We start from the raw sequence: 24,279 nt of genomic DNA, 5'->3' as shown, positions 1-24,279 counted from the left end.
GACGTTAAACCGAGGTCCTGACTCTCTGTGGTCATTAAAAATCCCAGGATGTCCTTCGAAAAAGAGTAGGGCTTTAACCCCGGCATCCTGGCCAAATTTGCCCCTTGGCCTCTGTCCATCATGGCCTCCTAATCATCCCCATATAGCGATTGGCTTCATCACTGTCTCCTCTCCACCAGTAAGCTGGTGTGTGGTGAGCGTTCTGGCGCAATATGGCTGCCGTCGCATCATCCAAGTGGATGCTGCACATTGGTGGTGGTTGAGGAGATTCCCCACTTTTATGTAAAGCACTTTGAGGTCTCAGAAAAAGCGCTATATAAATGTAACAAATTAATCAAATTAATATCTGTCTGTCTGTCTGTCTGTCAAACCCCACCTCCCTCTGGAGCTCCAAACAGAAACAGGTTTACAACATTTGTGGACCGACTCAGTTAGACTACAAATTGCTTTCTCTCCGACCCCTTTTACGTTGAAAGTAAATCTCTTTTTGTTCAGGCAACACTCTTTTATTATGCAACAGACATGCCCAAACACTGAACCCTCTTGCAGCATTGCCTGCTGATTACATAATGCAACTATACACAGGTGCAGTTCTAATTCTGTTCTTTTACTTTTTAATGTCTATTCATTTTTAAAGAGGAGCTATGTTGTGAATTACATCATTAGTTTTGCATTATCTATTTTGAAATGATGCCTATAAAATAGCTTAAGGGCTTAACAGATCAAAATAAAAAAGGAGAAAATTGATTTGATTTGATTTGATTTGATTTGATTTGAAGTGATAGATGACAAAAAAAAAAAAAGAAGCAGTACACCGATATGTTCTTTCACATGGTAATTTGGGTAACAAAATGTAACAGAAAGGGTAACAGAAATGTGAATGATTGAGGAAGACAGAAGATGCTACAGATTAACTTTGCCCGGCTCTGCCCAGCCAGGGCAAATGTGTTACAGTACGTGAGTTAAAAAATATATAATATTAACCTTCACATGTCAAGAGAGAACAGGGGAAGTAGAGAGAGAACAGAAATCACAATGTCTAGAAGAAAAAGACTGGGGAGAGGGTGAGAAAAGGGGGCGAGGACAGTGGAAGTAAGGAAGTGGAAGTGCGATTATCAGAGAGTTCAGTCTGAAATTCCCTAGTAGATGCATGATTTCGACTGGCAACATGTGGATTTTGGAAAAAAACACACCACAGCAGCCCGGAGGCCTTAAACAGCGTGTCATCGGTGCCCTTCTGTACTGCACTGGAGAAATGAAACAATTACACACTCACATACAGGGTAAGAGGCCACCATCCTACAGTACACAACATTCAGCTCATAATATAATGTACCAGTACTTTTGAATGTAAAAGTAAAGGAGTTTATAAGTTCACAACCTATAGAAAATATAGTTTTTTTCTGAAAATAAAAAGCATGATACAATTACTTAAACTAAGAAAACTGTGCTGAACTATCAAATTTGCATATGCACATTGCACACATAATTGTTTTTGATAAATGTTGTTAAAGTTTATATATGTATTATTTAAAAGGACTATTAATCTTTCAGGAAAACATGTATTATACCCTCTTCTCCCTCAAGAAAGGTATTGATTTCATGAATCAGAGGCAGTGTGGAAAGTTAAAAGTAATGCATTACAATATTGTGTTACTCCCTTAAAAAGTAACTAATTGTGTTACAGAAAAGGAATGCATTACATTATTTTTGCGTTACTTTTTCTCACCTGGTCTGGGCATTTTATAACAAAAAAGTGCTATTTTTGGGCAAATGTAAAGACCCTTTCACACCAAAATTTTAATAATAAGCCTCATACTGAAGGAAGTTCAAATTCACAAGTGTACAGTAGAGGACACAGCTCAAACACACCTTTCAGGATTGCAGAAGAATAGGAGAAAAAAAGTTTAACCCTTACTTCACCAATTAAAACAAAACTTATAAAGTCATTTTTGCTTCAGCAGCAAGTACATTGGTCAATAAAGTGAGATTAAATGCATAAAAATGTATGTTTTATTTAACATATTTAGTTATTGGAGGTTTGCATAGTCTGATTTTGCATTTGACTGTTTTTATTCATTTTGAAGAATATTGAATCTTTTTTTGTGTGCAAGTGAGATGAGTAAATGCACGACACATTTAGTACAATAACCATCATGTTTACACACAACGCCTCTGCACTTATGATTTTTCTCAACATGGGGACAAGAGAGCTGTCAGTCAATAAATGGGAAATCAAAGTTTGAAAAAGTATTAGATATTTTGAGATATCTGAGATATTTTGTTGTAAATTTTACAAGTAATGCATTACTTTACTAGTTACTTGAAAAAGTAATCTGATTACGTAACTCAAGTTACTTGTAATGCGTTTCCCCCAAAACACTGATCAGAGGGTTGTGCGAATGCATGGATATATCTGAATTTCATGCATAGGTAGCAATAGCTCACTCAAAAAAGGAAATTTACACAACCTCATGTCTGGTATGTTTGCTGAGAGACGAGGCAGAGAGAGAACCCACTTGCACGCATGCTTTTAATGACAAGACTCCACATGACTAGACAGGAACATCTAGGAACGATCCACCACAAAACAACGACTAGCCAAGACCAACTAAAAAGCACAAGCTTAAATACACAGAGAAATCAATGATAGTTACTGTAAAGACAAGTGTAACTAATAAAGGTAACTATAACAACTAATACGACAAGAAGGAGAGACTGAACTAAACAGGAAGAGAACATGGAAACAATGAGAACAGAGAATGCACTTCAACATAAAATCAATACAAAACAAAAGACAAAGAACCAGGATCATGACAATGTCTTTTGAAACCTGTATGACTTTCTCTTTTCTGTGGAATAAAAATGTATCTAACCAATGAAAGTATGAAAGTGAATGGTGACCATGGCTGTTATGTAAGATTTTCAAGGCAAAATTTCAGACAAAATTTTCACATAAAGCTATCATAGCATCAGAAGGTGTGGAATATATTGCATGAATTGTCTACATTTATGAGGCTTTGATGCTTTTGTGGTGCTTTTTTGTGGCACATCCACATTCTTTGTGACGAGACCTGCAATATCTGCTACATATTGACAATGACATTGACAGATATACTGCTAAACATCTTTTGTATTCCACAGAAAAAAGAAAGCTATATAGGTTTGAAATATATGATGACAGATTTTTTTTTTTTTGACGAACTATCCCTTTAACGCTCTATGTATCTCTCTCCATCTCTTTCACTCTTTCCCTACATTCTCTCCCAGATAAATCCTTCCCGCTGCAGCTCTCTGAGTGGTGTTTACGTGGGATCTCGCGGGTGATTCTGCTAAACAACCCCCTGAGTGGAGCTCTGATTCTGGCAGCATTGCTGCTGGAGAGCCCCTGGCAGGCTCTGCTGGGGATGCTCGGCCTTTTGGCCTCCACCCTCACAGCTATAATCCTGGGACAGGACTGGTGAGGAATTACACACCCACACATGCACAAAATCATACACATAGATCAAAACATGCACAAATAAATGCATACTCGGGCAGCCAAGTATGAATAAAACACAAAGGACGTGCCTATAGCAAAAAACTAAACAAATAAAAACCATATAGTATGCATATTATGCACAACAGAATGCACAAAAGCACAAGCAGTTACAAGAATAAACAGATGCACATCTATAAAAACAAATCTCAGAGGGAAAAAAAATGCTTTTACAGCTGCAGTCTAGATGAGTGATGTTTTGAGAACATTCTGTTGCCAACTGATTTTTAACAAACAGGTAGGCCTACCAAAAAAGAATAATTCTTGAAGTTTGTGTTCACACACACACTTTTTGATTTTTGATGTTGTTGATTCACTATATAAAGAAACGGCTCATAAGAGTCATTCGTGCGGGAATCGGACACTGGTCGCGATGTTTGTTACTGATTAACTAAAAAGAATCAGACATAAGAGATGTGCTGTAGGGGAGCGCGGGGCACAACCTAACGCGGGGTTAAATGTAACACGGACCTTTTACATAATAGTCAGGGTCAAGCAGGTTGTGTTTCCGCTTCTTTTCTCTCGCTGCCAGAAGATGGTCTCCCGCTGATTTGTGTAAAGTTTTGATTAGATTTCGTGAAGATACTGGATCTTGGGTGTGTAGGCTTGGGTTGGGTGTGTAGGCTACGTCACCAAATCTAACTTTATATTACCTTAATCACTGTATTGTTGTTGGCTAAAACAGCACCAACATATTTTTTTTTTTTTTTTTTTTTTTTTGCCACATTTAACTTTGTTGGACTTTTACAAACAATGTTGGAATTTTTTTTTTCACATTTGTTTACTATGCATTGATCACTTGTAATAGCCTATAGCATGTTTTTCATACAATAAACCCTTTAAAATGTGATTTTACATGTAAGCTCGTTTTTATTATTAATAATTTTGCATGCAGCTGCCGCACACAAATATAATTCAATTGCAATTACAATATTTGATGATTTTATTTATTTATTTATTTATTGCAAAACTATGCAGCCCTTTCCTATATCTCTATCCATGATATTGATCCACAATAAGGATGATTGGATGAGGGATGTATGTATGGATATCTATCTATACAGATGCACAAACAATATCAAACTATACAGATAAAATAGTACTGAATTATGTGTTACACACAAGTGTTACAACTAACCCCTCTGTCTGTTACAATTAACCCCGGATATGGGGTTAGTTGTAACATATGCACTTCTGTCATTTTCAGTACAACTGTACGAAAATGGAAGGACCTAGTGTTCATTTTTAGCAGAGATGTGTATGTTGCTTGTGTAAAAAAAAAAATGTATCTAACTTAATTATTTTTTCAATAATTGAGCCAAAACCAAAATGTGTTAGGTTGTGATCTCCCCTATGTTACTGATTCACTAGAACCGGCTCACAAGAGGCATTTGTGCGGGAATCGGACTTTGTCATGCACACAGAAAACACACATGCTGCATCCAATAATGCTCCTAGTGTGTTAAAAAGCCCATTTTATCTAAGCACTTGACTGGCGTGGCTAAAAGAAAAGCACAAGCTATTGTCCAATCACACATGTGATCCTACCCTGTGTGTGTGTGTGTGTGTGTGTGTGTGTGTGTGTGTGTGTGTGTGTGTGTGTGTGTGTGTGTGTGTGTGTGTGTGTGTGTGTGTGTGTGTGTGTGTGTGTGTGTGTGTGTGTGTGTGTGTGTGTGTGTGTGTGTGTGTGTGTGTGTGTGTGTGTGTGTGTGTGTGTGCGTGTGTGTGTGTGTGTGTGTGTGTGTGTGTGTCTGTGTGTGTCTGTGTCTGCAGGGAGGAGGTTTCCAGTGGCCTTCATGGTTTTAATGGAATGCTGGTGGCTCTGCTGATGGGAGTGTTCAGCTCTGCTGGAGATTGGTACTGGTGGCTTCTGCTGCCTGTGTGTCTCGGTGGAGCTACAACGTAAGAGCAAGTTAATTGATACCAAATAGATTGTTATGTCTTTTTCTGTCACATATACAAATAATTGCTGACCCTCCCAAACCCAAAAAAACCTTTTTCTCTCCTGTCTTAGAACTTTTCTTTCCAGCAGTTTGGCTCCGGTTCTGGAACGCTGGGATTTACCAGTTAGCGTCTTCCCCTTTAACTCAGTCATCGTGCTGTATTTGGCCTGTACTGGCACTTCTAACCCCTATTTTCCAAACTATCCTGCCCAGCCACCAGGGGCACCAGAGAGCACCAACCACACCCAACTACATGTTCCACAGGTGAGAGAATGAAACAGAATGGAAGCAAAAAATTAGGAATTGAGGATTTCAGAAAAATGGCCTTCTATAAGAACTGAGGAGCATTTATGGGTACAAGTCGGGAACCGGCCTACCTTACATATTTCAAGGGTGCTGAGTCCAAAAAAACTGGTTCCCAAGTGAAATTTTGAGTTTTTGACCTTCTAATTTGCATATCAAAATGGCCGCCAAATTGCCTATCTTGCTCAGTCGTTGGACCATTTCCCTTATTTTTTTTTGTAAGTAGGCAATCAAGATGAGGAAATTAAGTTTCTAGATCGATAGTCAAGGGTCAGAGCAAAGATATAATGGAGGCTCACTGCCTTTTTTATGTATATATATGCAAAATACCAACTTTTAAGGTGAAATTAAGCATTATTTGTGTCATTTTTTAAGGTCGACATACATATTCAATCAATATCACTCTTAAATGTTCCCAGTGTATATATGATATGTGATGTATTCCATATTACATAATAACTAAGAAAAACACCATTGCAAGTTGTCTGATATTTAATTTTTTTATGCAAATTAAGCATTTGTCCTCTAAATTCTAAGACGGGAAAAACCAAGGTGAATAGGGAAAGATATTCAAAAAGAGACCACCATGAAACTTCCCAAGTTGAATATTTAGATCAGGACATAGCATGGTCAGTCCCATCTCTGAGGACCCTTTGCCTGAGGTGAATGTAACAGCAAAGAGGATCATAACAGTTTCACACGCTTTGGTAAATTTCCTTTCTTTTTTTTTTTTTTTTGACAAACAATGTCAATATTCCTTAGTTATTGATTGAACTTCTTACCCTATTTATCCAAAATGATACTTTTTCAACCATAATGGGTCAAAATTTAGGGCCATATGATTTCTGCGATCACGGAATCGCGGACGGAATTGCGGAGGCGGAATCTAGTTTTAACATGGAATTTCGCAGAATTGTACATATTTGTAATGGAGTACCGGTACTCACTAACGTTTATAGGCTCGGCTGCTCTCAGACGCTTCCATGTCTCTGAATGGCAACTGCAGCAGCCTACTAGTGAGCCCTGCGTGACGTCATGCCCAATGAGGGCGCTTTGAGAGGCTGAAAGGCTGAAATTCTGGTTTTCATAGACTGAAACGAAGAAGCTCATGGCGTGACACGGCAGGTTACGCAATACTCATTCCCTCTTCTAGAGAGAACTGAGGCCACGTTAGGTAACCGAGTACGTTCTCTTACGAGAGGTTCTCTCGTATTGCCTAAGTTGCTTACGCTACGGGAACCCCTTGTCAATGCTGTGCGCGCCGAGCATCCACTGCATGAGTCCCAGTGGAGCCCGGGGAACACAACATGCGGGAACAGGCGGCCAGCAACGCGGGCCAGCACATGTCATAAGCACTTCATAGGAATACAGAGCGGCTCTGCCGGTCTATGTATAAGCATGGAGAATGTGGCCAGCAGCGCGGGCCGGCACAGTACATAAGCACATCATAGGGAGAATATAGAGCGGCTTCACCTGGTCTATGTATAGAGAGTATAACCCCTAGCGCAGCTGAGTGGAGAATAGGCGGCCAGCAACACAGGCCAGCACCAGTGCACAAGCGCGTGATGGGGAAAATACAGAGTGGCTCCACCGGTCTGTATATAGAGAATCTCATTTCTTAGTGCAGCTCACCAGAAAAGCTAGTAGTACACGAAAGTAGTCTGCACATGAACGACTGGGCAGAACATACATATCACTTAAACTGATATCAGTTTAGCTTGCAAGGCGGGAACTTCCAGGTTATAAAATCTCACGAATGTAGAGGGGGAGGCCCAGCCTGCCACCATACAAATGTTGTGAATAGAAATCCCGCTGGACCAAGCCCACGATGAGGCTATGCCTCTAGTGGAATGGGCTCTGATGCCCAAAGGGCACTGCAGGTGTTTGGACGCATAAGCTGCTGCAATAGCGTCCACTATCCATCTGGACAGGCTCTGTTTCGAGGTGGCGAGACCCCTGGTGCACCCACCAAACGAAACAAAGAGCTGGAGCTGCTCAGATTGCCTAAAGGCGGCGGAGTGTGTGATGTAAACTCTTAGCGCCCTGACGGGGCATAAGAGGTTATCACTGTCCTCACTATCGGATGCTGGCAGTGCTGACAGGGAGATGATCTGCGCCCTAAAGGGAGTGCTAATCGCTTTGGGGACGTACCCGTGTCTCGGTTTGAGGATGACTTTGGAGTCATTTGGTCCGAATTCGAGACATGCGGGGCTAACAGACAGTGCATGTAGATCCCCCAATGCGTTTTACTGACGACAGACCTGTCTTGGGCGGTTTTGAGCGAAAGGTATTTCAGATCCACAGATTCTAGCGGTTCAAAGGGAAACGCTTTCAGGGCCTCTAGGACCAGAGAAAGATCCCAAATAGGAACTGAGGGGGACCGCGGGGGGTTCACCATCCTGGCTCCTCTAAGGAAGCGAATGATAAGCTCACTCCGTCCTATTGCGCGAACGCTGCAATAGCCGCCACATACACTTTGAGCGTGGAGGGGGACCCGCACTTGTTCAACAGCTCTTGTAGGAAGGAGAGCACCCATGAAACCCCACGTGTGTGTGGATCCAGGCTCTTAGTAGTGCACCATTTGGAGAACACTGACCATTTAGACGCATAGAGCCTTCACGTGGAAGGAGCTCTAGACTGCGTGATCGTGTTTACGACCCCTTCTGGCAAATCAACGGGTATCCGTTAATTATCCAGGCATGCATGCTTGATAGAGAAGATCTTTCCTCACTGGGATCGGCCATGGGGCTGAGTGCGACAGCCTAACTAGCTCTGGGTACCAGATTTGGTTCTCCCATCACGGGGCTATGAGGAGCACTGAGTGGCACGTTTCCCTGATCCTCTTGATTACCTGTGGTAACAGCGAGATCGGAGGGAAAGCATACAGCGGGCGGCTGGGCCAGGTTTGGGCCAGCACGTCCTCGCTCTTTGAGAAAAACGTCGGGCAGTGAGCGTTGTCTTTTGACCCAAAAAGGTTGACTTCCGCCCTGCCAAACAGGTGCCACAGTAGCTGGACTCTCTGGGGGTGCAGGAACCATTCTCCCGGGGGAATGTTGTCTCTGGACAGTCTGTCTGGACCGACATTCAGGTGGCCTGGCACGTGCACGGCTCCCAGATTCCTGGATCTGACACCACCCTGTCGGTTCACGTAGGACACCATGGACATGTTGTCTGAGCGGACTAGCACATGGTGGTCCCATATATGTGGGAGGAAGCGCTTGAGTGCGTTCTCGATCACTATTATCTCCAAACAGTTTATGTGGACTAATTTCTCCTAGTCTGACCACAGACCAAAGACCGGTTTGCCCTCGAAAAGAGCGCCCCAACCTAAGTTGGATGCTTCTGTCGAGATAACTTTTCGGTGCGAGACGGCTCCCATTGTCACTCCCCGCTGCAGTCGAATGCCGCCGGACGCCCAGGCTCGGTGAGGCACTCGAGCGTTCAACCAGCGTTGTAGTGGGTGCATACGCAGTAGACCCAGCTGAAGCACTGCTGTAGCTGATGCCATACAACCCAGCATCCTCTGAAATGTTTTTAGAGGTGCGGCGCTGCCCAACTGGAAAGACGCGGCCAGGCGTCGGATAGTGTCGACAGCCGGGCCGTCATTGCCACAGAGTCCAGTTCCAAACCCAGAAAAGAGGTTGACTGACTGGGCAGTAATGAGCTTTTGGTCCAGTTGACCGTGAGACCCAGGCTTTCCAGGTGGCTGAGAAGCACTGTTCTGTGAGAGATAAGTTCTTCCTCTGACTGTGCTAGAATCAGCCAATCGTCCAAATAGTTCAAAATCCGCATGCCCTGACTTCTCAGGGGAGCGAAAGCCGTGTCCATGCACTTCGTGAATGTACAGGGTGCTAAAGACAGGCCGAACGGCAGAACAGTGTACTGATATACCTGACCGTTGAAGGCGAATCTCAAGAATGGCCTGTGACAGGGTATTATCTGAATCTGAAAGTAAGCGTCTTTCAGATCGAGGGGAAATAAACCAGTCCCTCGGGCGAATCTGCGCGAGGATCTGTCTGGTTGTGAGCAGACAGATTTGTTCAAATATCTCAGATCTAAAATCGTTCTGAGAGCTCCGTCCTTCTTGGGCACGAGGAAGTAACCGCTGTAAAAGCCTGACTCACTCAGAGAAGGGTGTACCGGTTCTATGGCCCCTTTGCACAGAAGTTTCGCTATTCCTGCACAAAGTAGGTGTGCTACTTCCCCATTCACTCTCGTCTCGGTTCGCGTTCGAAAGCGCGGGGGACGGCGAGCGAACTGCAATGAATAGCCCTCTCTTACTGTGCTCAGCACCCATTCTGACGCACCTGGAATAGCTTCCCACACTTTCACATGTACGGCTAGGGGCAGAATGGCCTCCGGGCTCCGATTGCCGCATTCTGCGGGCTCGAGAACCTGATTCGGAGGCGCGGGCGCAGTGTGTGCACTCTCGGTGCTTGAATACGGCAGCTCGCAGACAGCGATGGTTGGCTGTTTTACGCACGATGTCCCGGAGGAAGTTACAAGGTGTTTTTTTTCCCTATTCACCTGGGGTTTTCCCCGTCTTAGAATTTAGAGGACAAATGCTTAATTTGCATTAAAAAAAAAAAAATCTCAGACAACTTGCAATGGTGTTTTTCATAGTTATTATGTAATATGGAATACATCACATATCATATATACACTGGGAAAATTTAAGAGTGATATTGATTGAATATGTATGTCAGCCTTAAAAAATTACACAAATAATGCTTAATTTCACCTTAAAAGTTGGTATTTTGCATATATATATACATAAAAAAGGCAGTAAGCCTCCATTATATCTTTGCTCTGACCCTTTACTATCGATCTAGAAACTTAATTTCCTCATCTTGATTGCCTACTTACAAAAAAAAATAGGGGAAAATGGTCCAACGACTGAGCAAGATAGGCAATTTGGCGGCCATTTTGATATGCAAATTAGAAGGTCAAAAACTCACAATTTCGCTTGGGAACCAGTTTTTTTGGACTCAGCACCCTTGAAATATGTAAAGTAGGCCGGTTCCCGACTTGTACCCATAAATGCTCCTCACTTTCACTTTTTGGGTACATCCCATCTAGACTAGATGACAGAGAGCATGAGAGAGTGATGTGAAAAGGCAAAAGCAAATTATTTGCCATTTATGCTTTTAAAATATCCTGTCATCTTTTTGATTAAGTTTTATTGTATATTCTGCCTCTCATTCCCTGTAGCTCTCTCTGACTTTTGTGTTTGTCATCTTCTTGTTTTGCCTTTTTAACCTCCTTTTTCTGCACACACAATGCAGATTCCTTCCTCAATCTACCTTCATCATCCTTCCATTTTGCATCTCTCCTGTGTGTGTGTGTGTGTGTGTGTGTGTGTGTGTGTGTGTGTGTGTGTGTGTGTGTGTGTGTGTGTGTGTGTGTGTGTGTGTGTGTGTGTGTGTGTGTGTGTGTGTGTGTGTGTGTGTGTGTTTAGATCTTTTATGTCATGATGATGATCGTATTTATTGCATTACTCTGGTCTGTTGCATGGCATTAGGTTGCGATGGGCTGATCCACTCTCTGGCACACTATAGCAACTGACTATTTATGGGCTGTTTAAAGCCAACATATTTATGCACTAATTGTATCTGGTGCTTTTAGCACATCTCCATGGAGACAGCTACATAGGGCAGAAAGAAATAATGGAAAATTATATTTATTTTGTATCTGTTTTTATCTCTCTCTGTCATGAATATTCAATTTGAAAGAAACAGAGTTAAAAGCCCATTAAAATAGGCTTTTAAAATTAGCTCATATTATATCTAGCCAGAGTCAGCAAATGACTAATTCACAATATTGTGACAGGATTATAATATGGGAGATATCAGTATAAATATAAATTTGTATCTATGCTTGCATACTTCCAAAAGTTGACAAATCAACCTTTAGCAGGGATACACATTTAAGATAATTTAGATAATGACTATGATAAATAGATGTCCTCAGCTTCCTGTTTGATTAGGAAATACAAAAGAGTATGAAAGAAAATTTATTTTTATTTTCCATCAGCTCCTGCAGGGGATGGTGCTTGGCGTGGGGCAGATCTTTGCATGTGACACTCTAGGCCCATCTCTGCTTATCCTGGGTGCTGTTTTTCTCTTCTCACCCATTCTGGCCGTACATGCCCTCCTGGGATCTGTCATTAGCACTGTGGCAGGTATGTCAAAAAGAAATAAGAAAACTATTTTTGCAGGATTATTATTTTGAAGGTCTCAAATAATATCTCAAACGTTTCTGCTGGACAGCAATGAGACTGAATGGAGACCAAATCGAGATCTGTTTTTTTCAAGATACCTCCAGTCTGCAAGATCTAAATATTATAATTTTTTATCAAAATATACAAAACCACATTATCGGGAAAATGCTATCCAAACTCATTTTATAGCTGTTTCTGTATACCAACAATTTTCTCATTTTTTCTATTTCCATTTCAGAATTGATACTTAAACATTATTGACAATGCTTTTGAGCTATAAAAGAGACACATCTGAGCAATATATATTCTCTGTCTGTATGGTGTTTAAAAATGATTTGGGATAGAGATACTTGCATGGATGGAACAAATCAAACATTGGTGGTTAAATCCTGTCTAGGGTTTTTGTGCTGAATATTCTAGCTGTGTAGCTGTGTTTTACTCAGTCGAAGCAGGCTCCAAACAGATTCCCTCAAACGCCCACTATGCATAAGATGATCATTTGCGTCCGCTGCTTGATAATTAGCCAGTTTTACTGCTGCGTTTGCCACCTCAAGGCCGTGAAGGTGTTTTTACCCTGTCACTCATTCTCTTTTTCATACACACACACACACACACACACACACTCTCTATCTTTTTTATATTTTATATAGTACACAGCTACAGAGACATATGAGTCATCGCAGACACAAAGACTACAGAGGTAGGGGTAGACTGTGTGTGTGTGTGTGTGTGTGTGTGTGTGTGTGTGTGTGTGTGTGTGTGTGTGTGTGTGTGTGTGTGTGTGTGTGTGTGTGTGTGTGTGTGTGTGTGTGTGTGTGTGGTGTAGGTAGAAGAGACTGATGTAAGATACCTCGTCCCCAGCACAGCACACACTCACTGTTTCATTTCATCCCCTGCGTGATTCACACTCACAAACTTCAAAGCTCTCATGTAATATTCCATAAAGCAGCATCAGAGAATCTTTGGTCTTAATGGAGACTCTATGTGTGAGGGTGTAAGGCAGCTGTCTGTTATTCTCCATAGTAGTGAGGGGGTTGATTTTAGAAAGGAAAAGCCCCATTTCTTGCTTTTTCCTCTTCTCTTACCCTGTCTGTGTGTCAGCAGAACATTGACATTTAATTCGTAATGCTTCAGAATGCTACAGGGTTTGAAGACAGATGGAAAGAATGAGAGAAAGCAATGCTGGATTATGGATGGGGCCAGTGGCTCTGACTGTCAGGGGCTGCATTTCAAATAATGCATATAAATCAGCATATTGGAATGATTTATGAAGGATCATGTGACTCTGAGGACTGGAGTAATGGCTTCTGAAAACTGCTTTTTAAAATATAAGTATTTAAAATATATATATATACATTTTTAAATATATTTATAAGAAAACAGTTGTTTTAAATTGTAATAATACTTCACAATATTACGGTCACAGAGTCAGCCACACCGTCACAGCCTCCATCATCACTCAATCATCAGGACCCGCCCACTCGTTCACATTCACCAGAGTACTGACTCGCTGCACCTGCACTCCCTCATCAACATACCCTTTATATGCCCCGTTAACCTTTCACTCCTTGTCTGGTCTTGTTGCAGTATACACTGCTTTATGTCAGACTCCTTACCAATCTACTCACCCGAGATCGTCTCGTCCTGTATCCAGTCTCCTGTCCGTCTTCCTGATCCAGATCACCTGTCTTCGTGTTTACTCGTCACCTGCACAGAGAATCCACTTCAGTCATCGCCAGCTGAGTCACCATCATCATTCTACAAGTCACCATCATCTGGTTCCTGTTGTTCCACCACCACTCTGCTATTAATAAACACTGTGTGCACCTAAACCTGTCTGTCTCCTCCTGTGTTTGTGACAGAAGACCAGACCTTCATGCAGAGTCCTGTTGGAACCAGCGGGGAGCGTCCACCGGATCAGTTTGCCGAACCTGTTCAGGCGGTTCAGCAAACTCTCCCCTCTGCACCACCCGCTCCTTCGCCACCTGCCTCTGCCAGTCCCATGGCCCGACCGGCGACATACAATGGTGAGGCGGAGGATATAGTGACTACAACGTTCACTATATTTTGAAATGCAACTACAGTTTTTCTCCACCGAATGGGCGCGTTTCAACTTCATGATTTCCCTGCTATCTAGATGTGCACTCCATTGGGCTCAATCCATCTGGCACGCCAACGGCCTGGTCACGACTTCATTGGCATCCTTCATCAGTCACTTCAAGGAAGTCTTTGGCAGGGTGAGCCTCCTCAACTCCATCCATGCGCCTTCTATTCCAAGAAGCTGTCCCCAGCGCAGCAGAACTGCGACATCGGAAATAGTGAGCTGCTCGCCATTAAGCTTGCCTTGGAGGAATGGAGACACTGGCTGGAGGGAGCTCATCACTGCTTCGAGGTCATCACTGATCACCGGAACCTAGAGTATCTTCGAGAGGCCAAGTGGCTCAACCCACGACTAGCCCGTTGGGTGCTATTCTTCACACGGTTCGATTTCACCGTGACCTACCGACCCGGTACCAAGAATTGCAAGGTGGATGCCTAATTCTGTCTGTATCATCCTGAACCTGAAACCTGTCCTCCAGAACCAGTTCACCCTCCAGCCATGGTAGTCAGCCCAATCCAATAGTCCCTTGACAATCAGATCCTCCAAGCCACCCGTACCGAACCTGCTCCACCGGGAGGTCCTGAGGGACTGTTGTATGTACCATCTGTCTGTCCCTAATGGACTCAGCACACACCTCTCTGGGCTCTTGACACCCAGGCAGCCAGCAAACCCTCTTGCTCCTACAGGATCGCTACTGGTGGCCCAACATGACCCAGGATATCTTCCGATGCGTCAGAGGGTGCTCAGTCTGTGCCATCACCAACACGCCAAGGAAGCTACCCGAGGGAAAGTTGGTACCTCTGCCGATACCCAGACGTCCCTGGTCCCACCTTGGCATTGACTTCATGGCAGACCTTCCTCCGTCCAACCATCACACCTGTGTATTTGTCGACCGCTTCTCCAAGGCCTGTAAACTCATCCCTATCAAGGGCCTTCCCACCGCATTCGAAGCCGCAGAACTCCTGTTCCAACAAGTATTCCGTCATTTATGGTCTACCAGAAGACATCGTATCGAATAGAGATCCCCAGTTTATCTCCTGGGTCTGGAAGGCCTTCAAACTCCTCGGCGTCTCAGTGAATCTATCATCAGGTTACCATCCGCAAACCAACGGCCAGACTGAGCGCAAGATCCAGGAGATCGGGAGCTACCTGCGGTCATACTGCCACCAGCACCAAGACAGCTGGAGCCGCTACGTCCCCTGGGCGGGGTATGCCCAGAATTCCCTGCGCCAATCCACCACTGGGCTAACTCCGTTCCAATGTATCCTCGGCTACCAACCTCCTCTTCCCCTGGTCCGGAGAACCCTCAGAGGTTCCAGCTGTCAATCACTGGTTCGAAGAGAGCGAGAGGGTATGGGACTCAGCGCACATTCATCTCCAGCGGGCAGTGCGAAGACACCAACTCCAAGCGGATGTCCGTAGAGCTGAAGCCACCCAATACCAGCCGGGACAAAGGGTTTGGCTCTTCACCCGCAACATCCGTCTTCGCCTGCCCTTCCCCTACAGAACCTACCATGGCCGAAGTGCCTCCTCCAGATGTCGCTGACGAGGACCTAGTGTACAGAGTCCATACCATCCTCGACTCACGGCGGCGGGGCGGCCGCCTTGAATACCTGATCGACTGGGAGGGATATGGTCCAGAAGAACACTCATGGGTGTCTCGGGATGACGTCCTGGACCCGTTGCTACTCATCCAGTTCCACGAAGATCACCCTGACCGTCCAGCCCCAAGGTCGAGGCCGACCCCGTCACAGAGTCCGTCAGCCGTCAGGAGCCGGCCATGGAGGAGGGGGTACTGTCACAGAGTCATCCACACTGTCACAACCCCAATCATCACTCAATCACCAGGACCCGCCCACTCATTCACAATCACCAGAGTACTGACTCGCTGCACTCCATCAACACCCCCTTTATATGCCCCTTTCACTCCTTGACTGGTCTCGTTGCAGTATACACTGCTTTGTGTCATACTCCTTACCAATCTACTCACCCGAGATCGTCTCGTCCATCTAAGACGTGCTAAGGGGCCTTGCAGGAACCATGATCCCGCCCTGAATGTAAGACTACCTAAGACCTGTTATCTGAAGACTGTGCCACACACTCTCTGAACATCCTCACCCTGTAATCAATAACACTCTCATCCCTCCACTCATCTTACCATTCCATCCCCTTTTTTTTCATTGATCAATGATTCACTCTTTTCTCCTGGGTGTAGAATTTCTCTCTTACTACGGTGTGAAATTACATCTGTATTTTACAAGACAAAAGCCTACAGAGAAAGACTCCCTTTACAAGATTTAACTTTCAGAGTTCTTCACAATCAAGATCAAGCCAATGCGGCGTGTTTGCTGGTCTTATATCCTAAATAATGTTAAACATGTTGACCATCAACCTTGTGAGCTGAAAATAAATATCATATGAGCTGGTTTATTTCCTATTCATTTATATATTTATTATTGGTAACTGTGGGTACGTTTACATGACAATGATGTACTAAATACGGAAACGGTTTCCCTAAAAACGGCGTATTATGCTGCCAGGTCAGTAGTTGGTGATATCACTTTGTAAAGAAACACCACACGCCTATAGACTGACACATAATACACATGTGCATGGCGACACTGTTTTCACAAATATGCAAATATGCGTTTTTGTAGTTTACACCGATAGGATAACGGTATCGCATTTTCAGGCCCCCAAAACGCTGTTGTCATGTAAATGAACGGCCAAAACACATACAAAATTTTACGTTTTTAGTTGAAAACAGTGTCGTATAAACGGCCCAAGAAGTTACTTTGGCTTTACAGAATAGTGTGACACTATTCTGCAGACTTGATCAAACTTTACGCTATTAGACAACATGATGTGGTGTAATTTATCATATGTAATGTCACATCCTTCCTACCTTACACAATCAAGTCCAATCTACAGGTTGAAACAAATTAAGTTAATTGTCAAGACCTTCTACACCAAACTCATTTTTTGTTGTAGTAGTGGAATGGTGGAATAGTGCAATAGTACCAAAGGTAGTTTATGTATTTGTTTGTCTAGAGATTTCACTGAATCGAAGGATGGGGACTCCTAATGTTATTACGCAGCATGAATTGTCACACTGATCAGTGGTCCACTGATAATGAGATCTGGTGTTTAGCAGACAGGCTGTTCATGTTGTCCTCTCTACATGACTCATAGTATAAACCCACTAAAGTTAGCATGGGTTCACAACTGATGATCCGGCACTTATGCACAAACAGGAGTCCGTAACCATGGTGAGATGGAAAACAGGAATAATTAATCCATTCTGGGTCACAGATGTTGAATTTAGGTTATAGAATTGCATAGATAGCATATATCATTCAATTGTAAGCATTATAACTGCATCAAGAGAGTATGAGTAATGAAAACACTGGAAAAAACATGCTTTGTGATTCACAGCATTTGCATTGGAAATGAAGACCCTCTCACCCTGACACCGATTCCCTGCTGCATTCAAGATTGTGTGTGTGTGTGTGTGTGTGTGTGTGTGTCTTTTGCTACTATTCTTCAAGTCTCAAACTATTTCAGTGACACACTAATCATTACATTTTCTACATAACACAATCTGCTTTACAATTAGTCGTCTATGGATGTTTACCAATTTGCAGCAGCTTGAAATCTGGAGATCTGTACAACCATGCAAAAGGATTCATATGACGCATAAAAACATTTGTTTATAAAAAGGAAACAAATATGTGAGAGAAAGAAACAGTGAACAGATGTATGACCATCCTTGGTCACATTGTTGTGCTGAGAGAATTCTGGGTGTGTCCTTCCTTCTGCTGCTGCTATTAGGTTTTGATCTCAGAGCTCTTTTAGTGGCATCCTATACTGAGGAGTCCTTCACTACAAAACAGCGAAACATAAAGAGTCCCAAAAGAGCAGTCGGAAAGATGCATTCACAGTAGAGCTCATTTTCTTTTCAATGCCCCTGCATACATTACTTGGCATTTTCAATGAACAGGGTACAAATTGAGACTTAAAAATGCTTCAAAGTAATTTTATTCCGTTTTTTTTCTTTTTTTTTTCTCAAATGGTCAATAAAAGGGTGTGCTTAACTTTATGAATGTTCATCATTATCTGTAATAGTGACGCACGGGCGAGGAGAGTTGAGGATCTGTTAGCAAGCAGTCTTTATTCTATAGACAGAAACCTAATCCAAACAGGAAGCCGATGGCAATAATTCAAACATGAAGACATAGGAAACACAGGAGACGCAACAGCTTTACATAGAGGTGAAAAGACAATGACCGACAAACAAGGACTGAAACACAGGAGTATAAATACACTGGATAACAACAGGCTACCAAGGAACAGGTGAAGGTGATTAGTTGTCATGTTGACTAACAAGGGTAGCTATAGACCTTATGTGACCCTGCCCCTTTTCAGCGCTGCGCTCGTTGCCTTTTGACTTCCGGTCTGTATTTTCACAGCGATTCTGCGTGTTTATTAATGAACGGCTTGTTTTAAAATATTCCCGGTCAACTGACATTTGTTAAGACATCTGCTTTAAACATTACAGTCCTCATGATAACTTTCGTTAACTTTACATTAAGTAAATCCACTTCAAAAGCGAATTACTCCTGGACAGCAATGCCATAGAAATATACAGAGCGACCGCAAAAACGGAAGTTAAAAGACAATATTGTAAAGATGGCGGCGCCCTCGTTTCTCTGGCGCATAAGGTCTATAGAAACTAAGGTAAACAGGAACTAAACCACAGGAACTGATCACAGGCACAGCAACGCAGCAAGACAAAAGGATATCAAAATGTGAAACAAAAAATATTTTATTTTCTATTCATATACACTACCATTCAAATGTTTGGGGTCTCTAAGATTTAAAAAAAATAATGTTTTTGACTCTTTTTTTTGCATTCATTTGATCAAAATACAGTAAAAACAGTAATACTATGACATATAAATTTAAAAAATAATTGTAATGTAATTTATTCCTGTGAAAATTTCAGTCATATATGATCCTTCAGAAATAATTCTAATATTCTGATTTGCTGTTCAAGAAACATTTATATCATCAGTACCATCAATTATAATAATAATTATTATTATTATTATTATCATGTTGAAAACAGCTGTGCTGCTTAATATATTTGTGTAAACTGTGATGCATGTTACAGTAACTGCCTTTCATAAAGCTCTTACTATCAAACTTTTAATTTGCATCTCTTCTCGTTCAGTTTAATACATTTGTCTATTATTTAATCCAACTCAACTTAATGGTTATTCAATGAATAATAGATTTCTATAGATATTGATTATATAGACTGTTTCTATAGAACTTTGTTTGCAATTTACGATATGAATAACCAAATATAATGAAGTGTTTTATAGATAACCACCATATGTTCAAAGTGTGTACACACTTGCTTGTGTGTGTGTGTGTGTGTGTGTGTGTGTGTGTGTGTGTGTGTGTGTGTGTGTGTGTGTGTGTGTGTGTGTGTGTGTGTGTGTGTGTGTGTGTGTGTGTGTGTGTGTGTGTGTGTGTGTGTGTGTGTGAGAGAGAGAGAGAGAGAGAGAGAGAGAGAGTGAGTATAACATCAGAATGATCAGAGATGCATCAATAGAAGGGAGACAGATGGCATTAAATACAGCCTTTTACATTACAGTGTGTATGCCATGTGATACTGTAAACAAATTACCATGCAGAGACTGCCACATTACTTTAACTCACCCTTCATCTGTGTAAAGGTCAACTACAGTATAGATTCAGTCATATGGCACAGTGAAAACATTTATTGTATTGCCAGCAAACTCTTGTTCTAGCACAAAACCTCATGGCAGTTTCATAACTTCAATTGATACTATTACAAACATCATGAATTCAATAACATAATTTAGGTAGTGTAAGTGTATTTTCTAATGTGACAACTGCAGCCTGTAATACTGTAATTATTTCAGCAACAGAGGGTGATTTGAAACATGTATCTTGCATTGTTTGCTGTTGAATGAACTGATTGTTAAAAAAATTAAATTAAATTAAATTGAAAGAAGATCATACTGTTGTGTTTCGGTGATTAAACAAAATGTTCTCATTACATATTACAATAATCTTGTGTTTGAAAAACGTATTATTTGGACTGAAATGTGTATAACTGTAACAAATACATGGGATCCGGTTTTGAAAGAATGACTATAGCTGTGTTACAAGTGTGATAAGTTTAGATTTTTGGACAAAGAGTTTTGAAAATGTACACTTGTGAAAATAGTACCAAAGAGAATATAAAAATAAACTGTAATTCTTTCTTCCAAACAAAAACATCTTACTGTCCCCAAACGTTTGAATGGTAATCTTGTAACTGTTGGACAACATGTCTAAATTCAACATGTTTTTTTTATTTTTATAGACAGATCTATAGGGTGATTTTTACATTTCTTAGTTTCTGAGAGAGCAAGAGCTCCTGAGAGCAATTCCATGTTATGAAGACAGCTGTACAAATAAAACAGGGTAAATTGAGGGGAAGGTGAACATGGCTTTCTCTGAAGGTTAACTGATGAATGACAGAGAACTTGTGTTTTTTAATCTTTTTCAGACAGTATCAGGGTCAGAGCTTTCTTGTTCAGTATAGTGAATCCAGATAGAAAGATGATAGGCTATAATTCCAAAAATGCTTGTGACATATTTAAGTAAATCTATTTTTTTCAAATAACATTGCTGAGTAATATAAATATAAATTCCAAAGCACTCGATGGTGTTTTAAGCCCCCAATGGCTCCTTAGAGGCAGCTAACCCTACCCTCAACCTTAAACCTACTCATCCCCTCGCTGCCTGGAAGGCGCCGTTGGGGGCTTAAAACACCAAACACTTTCCAAAGCACTGACTGTTTAAATAAACAAAAACAAAAAAATTATCAAGTGTGAGCATGTGGCCATGCAATATAAAATATTAGATAGGCCTACTGTATATAAGACCTCTCAAGAGACATGTTTTTGAGTTTATCGAATAGATTCATGCTGCAAAAAAATGCATAAAGAGAGAGAGCATTAGAGAGAGAAAGAAAGATGCTACAATAAAAGAAAGCTCTTGGGAATGGTGGGTGGATAGTGAAGTCTGAAAGCTTGGACAGGAATGTGGGGGCAGCAACTATAAGACTAAAACCTATATTCTGTAATGAATCTACACTGCCACCTTCAGATCATGAACAGAACTACCATGAACCCAAGTCCTTAGTGTACTGTACACCAGATATCAAATATTATTTTACAAAATACGCCAAAAATCAAAACGAACCTATCAAATGGATGCATAATAGCTCCTCTATGCCGTCAAATATTAACATATGTGTCAAACAAACAGGTTTACTGTATATTTGCATACTGTAAAAGCAAACGTGAATACAAGATTTTAGGGAAATGTGCCATGTTCAGAAAAGCATACCTATGCTATTTCTGCAATATGTGCATATTTTCTGTATGTAAGCACATGTCATTGATCCATAGATCCATGGTTCACTGAGCACAGAAGGAAGGTTTTGCCATGGACATAGCAGTCCCCTCAGCCAAACCCCATAAAAACCTGTAGGATGAGCGGAAGAAAAGAGTCCACAAGCATGGACCTCTGAATCTGAAGAGGTTCTATGGATGGTCTCTGGTCTCTTGCCATATATTCATCAACCTTTATGCATTATATGAGATCCAGAGCTGTTATCTTTGCAAAGAGAGGTTGCACAAAGTATTAAATGAAGGGGTGCCAATAGTTGTGGAATGCATTTCAGAAAGAAGAAAAAATATGTTTTATGATAAGTATTTTGTTCTTTCAACTATTTACTTTAATTAAAGGTTAGATTTTTGTGAATATTTTAAATAAAAGACTAAGAGGAGAAATTGGAAAAACAATTTTCATAGTCAGTTTTGCTCACATTTACCAAGGGTGTCAATAATTGTTTAATAATAATTGTGATGATGTTTATTGACCCTCACAAAACTCTGTAGTCCCATGTAGGCACACAATCGCCTTTTTCAAGACAAGCAAAAGCTTTTACTTGTTCTTTTTTTAAGAAAAAAATCTCAAGGAGGTTTTACTGATGCATTTTATGTCATATAATAAAATGGGAAAATATCTTGAGCTTCTGTTAACATCTGACCTTATTTCAGGCATTTAACCCAAAACCCATTGACCCGTTTTTTCCCAATATGTCGCCCTGCAGCACTCTATTGCAAATTCAGTCTATATGATTTGTTCCATGCCAGTCTATTATTATGGTAATCTATTTCAGATAGCCTAAAATGGCACTTAAAACAAAAAAGAACCTGTCAAAGCGGGTGGTTCTTGTCAATAATAATCTAATGCGTGGACTGTAAGGTCCTGTCCCAAATGGCATCCTAAACCATTTTCCTACAGATCTGCACTTTCACAACGTAACGCTGCTTTGACAGTCCAGTTAAGTTTAACGATAGGGCTATAGGTAGAATTAGGATGTGGTTTGACCGTCTAGCTCTACCCATTAGGCTACGTCCAGCAAGGGGGAGCTGGACTTCAAGCTCAACCCATTTTGGCGTGCCAAAAGCTGAATTGCTTCAACAGAAACTAACCCCTAACCCTGCCCCATACCCTGACAAACAGTTTTGGTGAACATTGACCTTTCTTCACGCCCCTACCTCTCGGCACGCCCCACCCTTTCGTCCCGCAGAAATCCACACTTACGGAAAGGGTATCGAGGGTGCATATCAACCGCAAAGGGGGCGCTTGCGAACACACTTCTGAAAATTAAATTAAGTTTTATGTTACAAAGGAGCACATTCAGGTAATCAACCAATCAGCACAAGAGGAAGCCAGTATAATAGCCTTCCCTCACCTCTGTCCCATGACAGTTTCACAGCACATCCCTCCACCACCCCTTCACTTCACTCTTGGCTGGTTTTCTATCCCAGTCAAAAGGGGGGAGTACTCTGGGTTCGGGCCAAATTCCAAGCTCGGAGCCCTCTCCCGGACAGCAGCCAAATATGCATAAATTACTATATCTGATTTCATGTACGTCAGAACTCTGAAAATGACAAATGGGACACCCTAGTCTCCTGGACTTCTCAATCATGCACACGCTGCAGCCAATATAAGTCCACAAGACCCTAAGTGCATATGATGTGTGCCATTTGGGACAGGGCCTTAGTATAATGTAATGGTCAATAACTGGACTGAAGTTCTCTCTGTTGCCCCCTGCAGGCATGTATATGTCAGTGCAGTACAGCTTTCTGTACTCTGGCCTCTCAGGGTTTAATGGTGCTCTGGGTTGCATGGTCGTGGGGGCATTTTTCATATTTAGTTGGAGAACACATCTCTTATCTATTGCAAGTGGTGAGTAATGCACAGATACATCCTTTGTAGAGTTGTTTTATTGTTCTACAACTAAATTATATATTCCCTCTGCAGCCTTACTTTCAGCTTACACAGACATTGCCTTGAGCAACCTGCTAGGAGTTGTGAGTAGACACACACTCACACACACACATGCACACTCTGTCGAGCTCATCCTCTGGGTTTCAAATTCATCCAGTGTTTGTTTGTATTCCCTTTACCCTGTGCAGGTGGGTCTCCCAGCAAGCAGTTGGGCTGCAACTTTGATAGGCACTCTCATGCTGTTGCTGACAGGGGAAAACCTTAAAGAATACAGAATCCCTACCGGAAAAGTAACCTCTCCAGAACAGAACTTGCACTCACACAAGCAATGGTCTGCGGCCAATACAAATGCAACTGATGCATAGTGTTTAAATAAATTAATATATAATATAGAAATATACAGCTGTGACTGCACAACATTTAAAAAAATACTAGAAAATCCATTTATTCAGCAAGAATGGATTAAATTGATCAAAAGTGACAGTAAAAAATGTTTAAAAAAATATATATTTCATATAAATCTCTTACAATTCTTCAAAAATACTGCAAAAATGTATCACGGTTTCCACAAGAATATTAAGCAGCACTGTTTTTAATGATAATAATAATAATAAATATAGCTGAAAGCAGCAATTATCAGGGTTCAAGCGTTTTAAGGCCTTAAAGCGCATGAGATCAGAGATGGAAAAATACCATTTACAGCCAATACAGGCAATTTACTCAGGAAATATATGTTTTTTTAAGCGTTTTAACAGTTATAGCGCCAGCTATGGTCCGATCTTGATAA

At 41.6% G+C, this 24,279-nt stretch overlaps 1 protein-coding gene across 5 annotated transcripts; it reads left to right on the top strand.

Annotated features, from left to right (window-relative positions):
- The first annotated feature begins 996 nt into the window (after positions 1 to 996).
- LOC309487230 (urea transporter 2) lies at positions 997 to 23,982 on the top strand. 5 transcript variants are annotated; one of them, XM_082154816.1, is made up of 8 exons: positions 1,033 to 1,283; positions 3,271 to 3,460; positions 5,312 to 5,440; positions 5,553 to 5,745; positions 11,818 to 11,965; positions 23,319 to 23,450; positions 23,526 to 23,575; positions 23,681 to 23,982. In XM_082154816.1, the coding sequence occupies exons 1-8, from the start codon at positions 1,151 to 1,153 to the stop codon at positions 23,855 to 23,857; spliced, it is 1,152 nt and encodes a 383-aa protein (XP_082010942.1). In that variant the 5' UTR covers positions 1,033 to 1,150; the 3' UTR covers positions 23,858 to 23,982. The 5 variants fall into 5 exon arrangements, with proteins under 5 accessions (XP_082010943.1, XP_082010945.1, XP_082010946.1 ...); XM_082154817.1 differs by lacking the exons at positions 23,319 to 23,450; positions 23,526 to 23,575; positions 23,681 to 23,982 and adding exons at positions 13,867 to 14,031; positions 14,142 to 16,535 and having other exon boundaries at positions 997 to 1,283; XM_082154819.1 differs by lacking the exons at positions 23,319 to 23,450; positions 23,526 to 23,575; positions 23,681 to 23,982 and adding exons at positions 13,431 to 13,503; positions 13,612 to 13,826 and having other exon boundaries at positions 997 to 1,283.
- Positions 23,983 to 24,279: the final 297 nt, after the last annotated feature.

Source organism: Leuciscus leuciscus (assembly GCF_965113295.1).
Source record: "Leuciscus leuciscus genome assembly, chromosome: 2".
Taxonomy (NCBI): domain Eukaryota; kingdom Metazoa; phylum Chordata; class Actinopteri; order Cypriniformes; family Leuciscidae; genus Leuciscus; species Leuciscus leuciscus.
This window is presented reverse-complemented; position numbering and strand designations above follow the sequence as displayed.

What these genes read in the sequence shown, in the direction of transcription:
- LOC309487230 (XM_082154816.1), top strand. Translation starts at nt 1,151, where the DNA reads ATGATTTCGACTGGCAACATGTGGATTTTGGAAAAAAACACACCACAG. An exon ending in CCCAACTACATGTTCCACAG is followed by an intron (nt 5,746 to 11,817) that starts GTGAGAGAATGA and finishes ATTTTCCATCAG; the next exon opens with CTCCTGCAGGGGATGGTGCT. An exon ending in TGTCATTAGCACTGTGGCAG is followed by an intron (nt 11,966 to 23,318) that starts GTATGTCAAAAA and finishes TGCCCCCTGCAG; the next exon opens with GCATGTATATGTCAGTGCAG.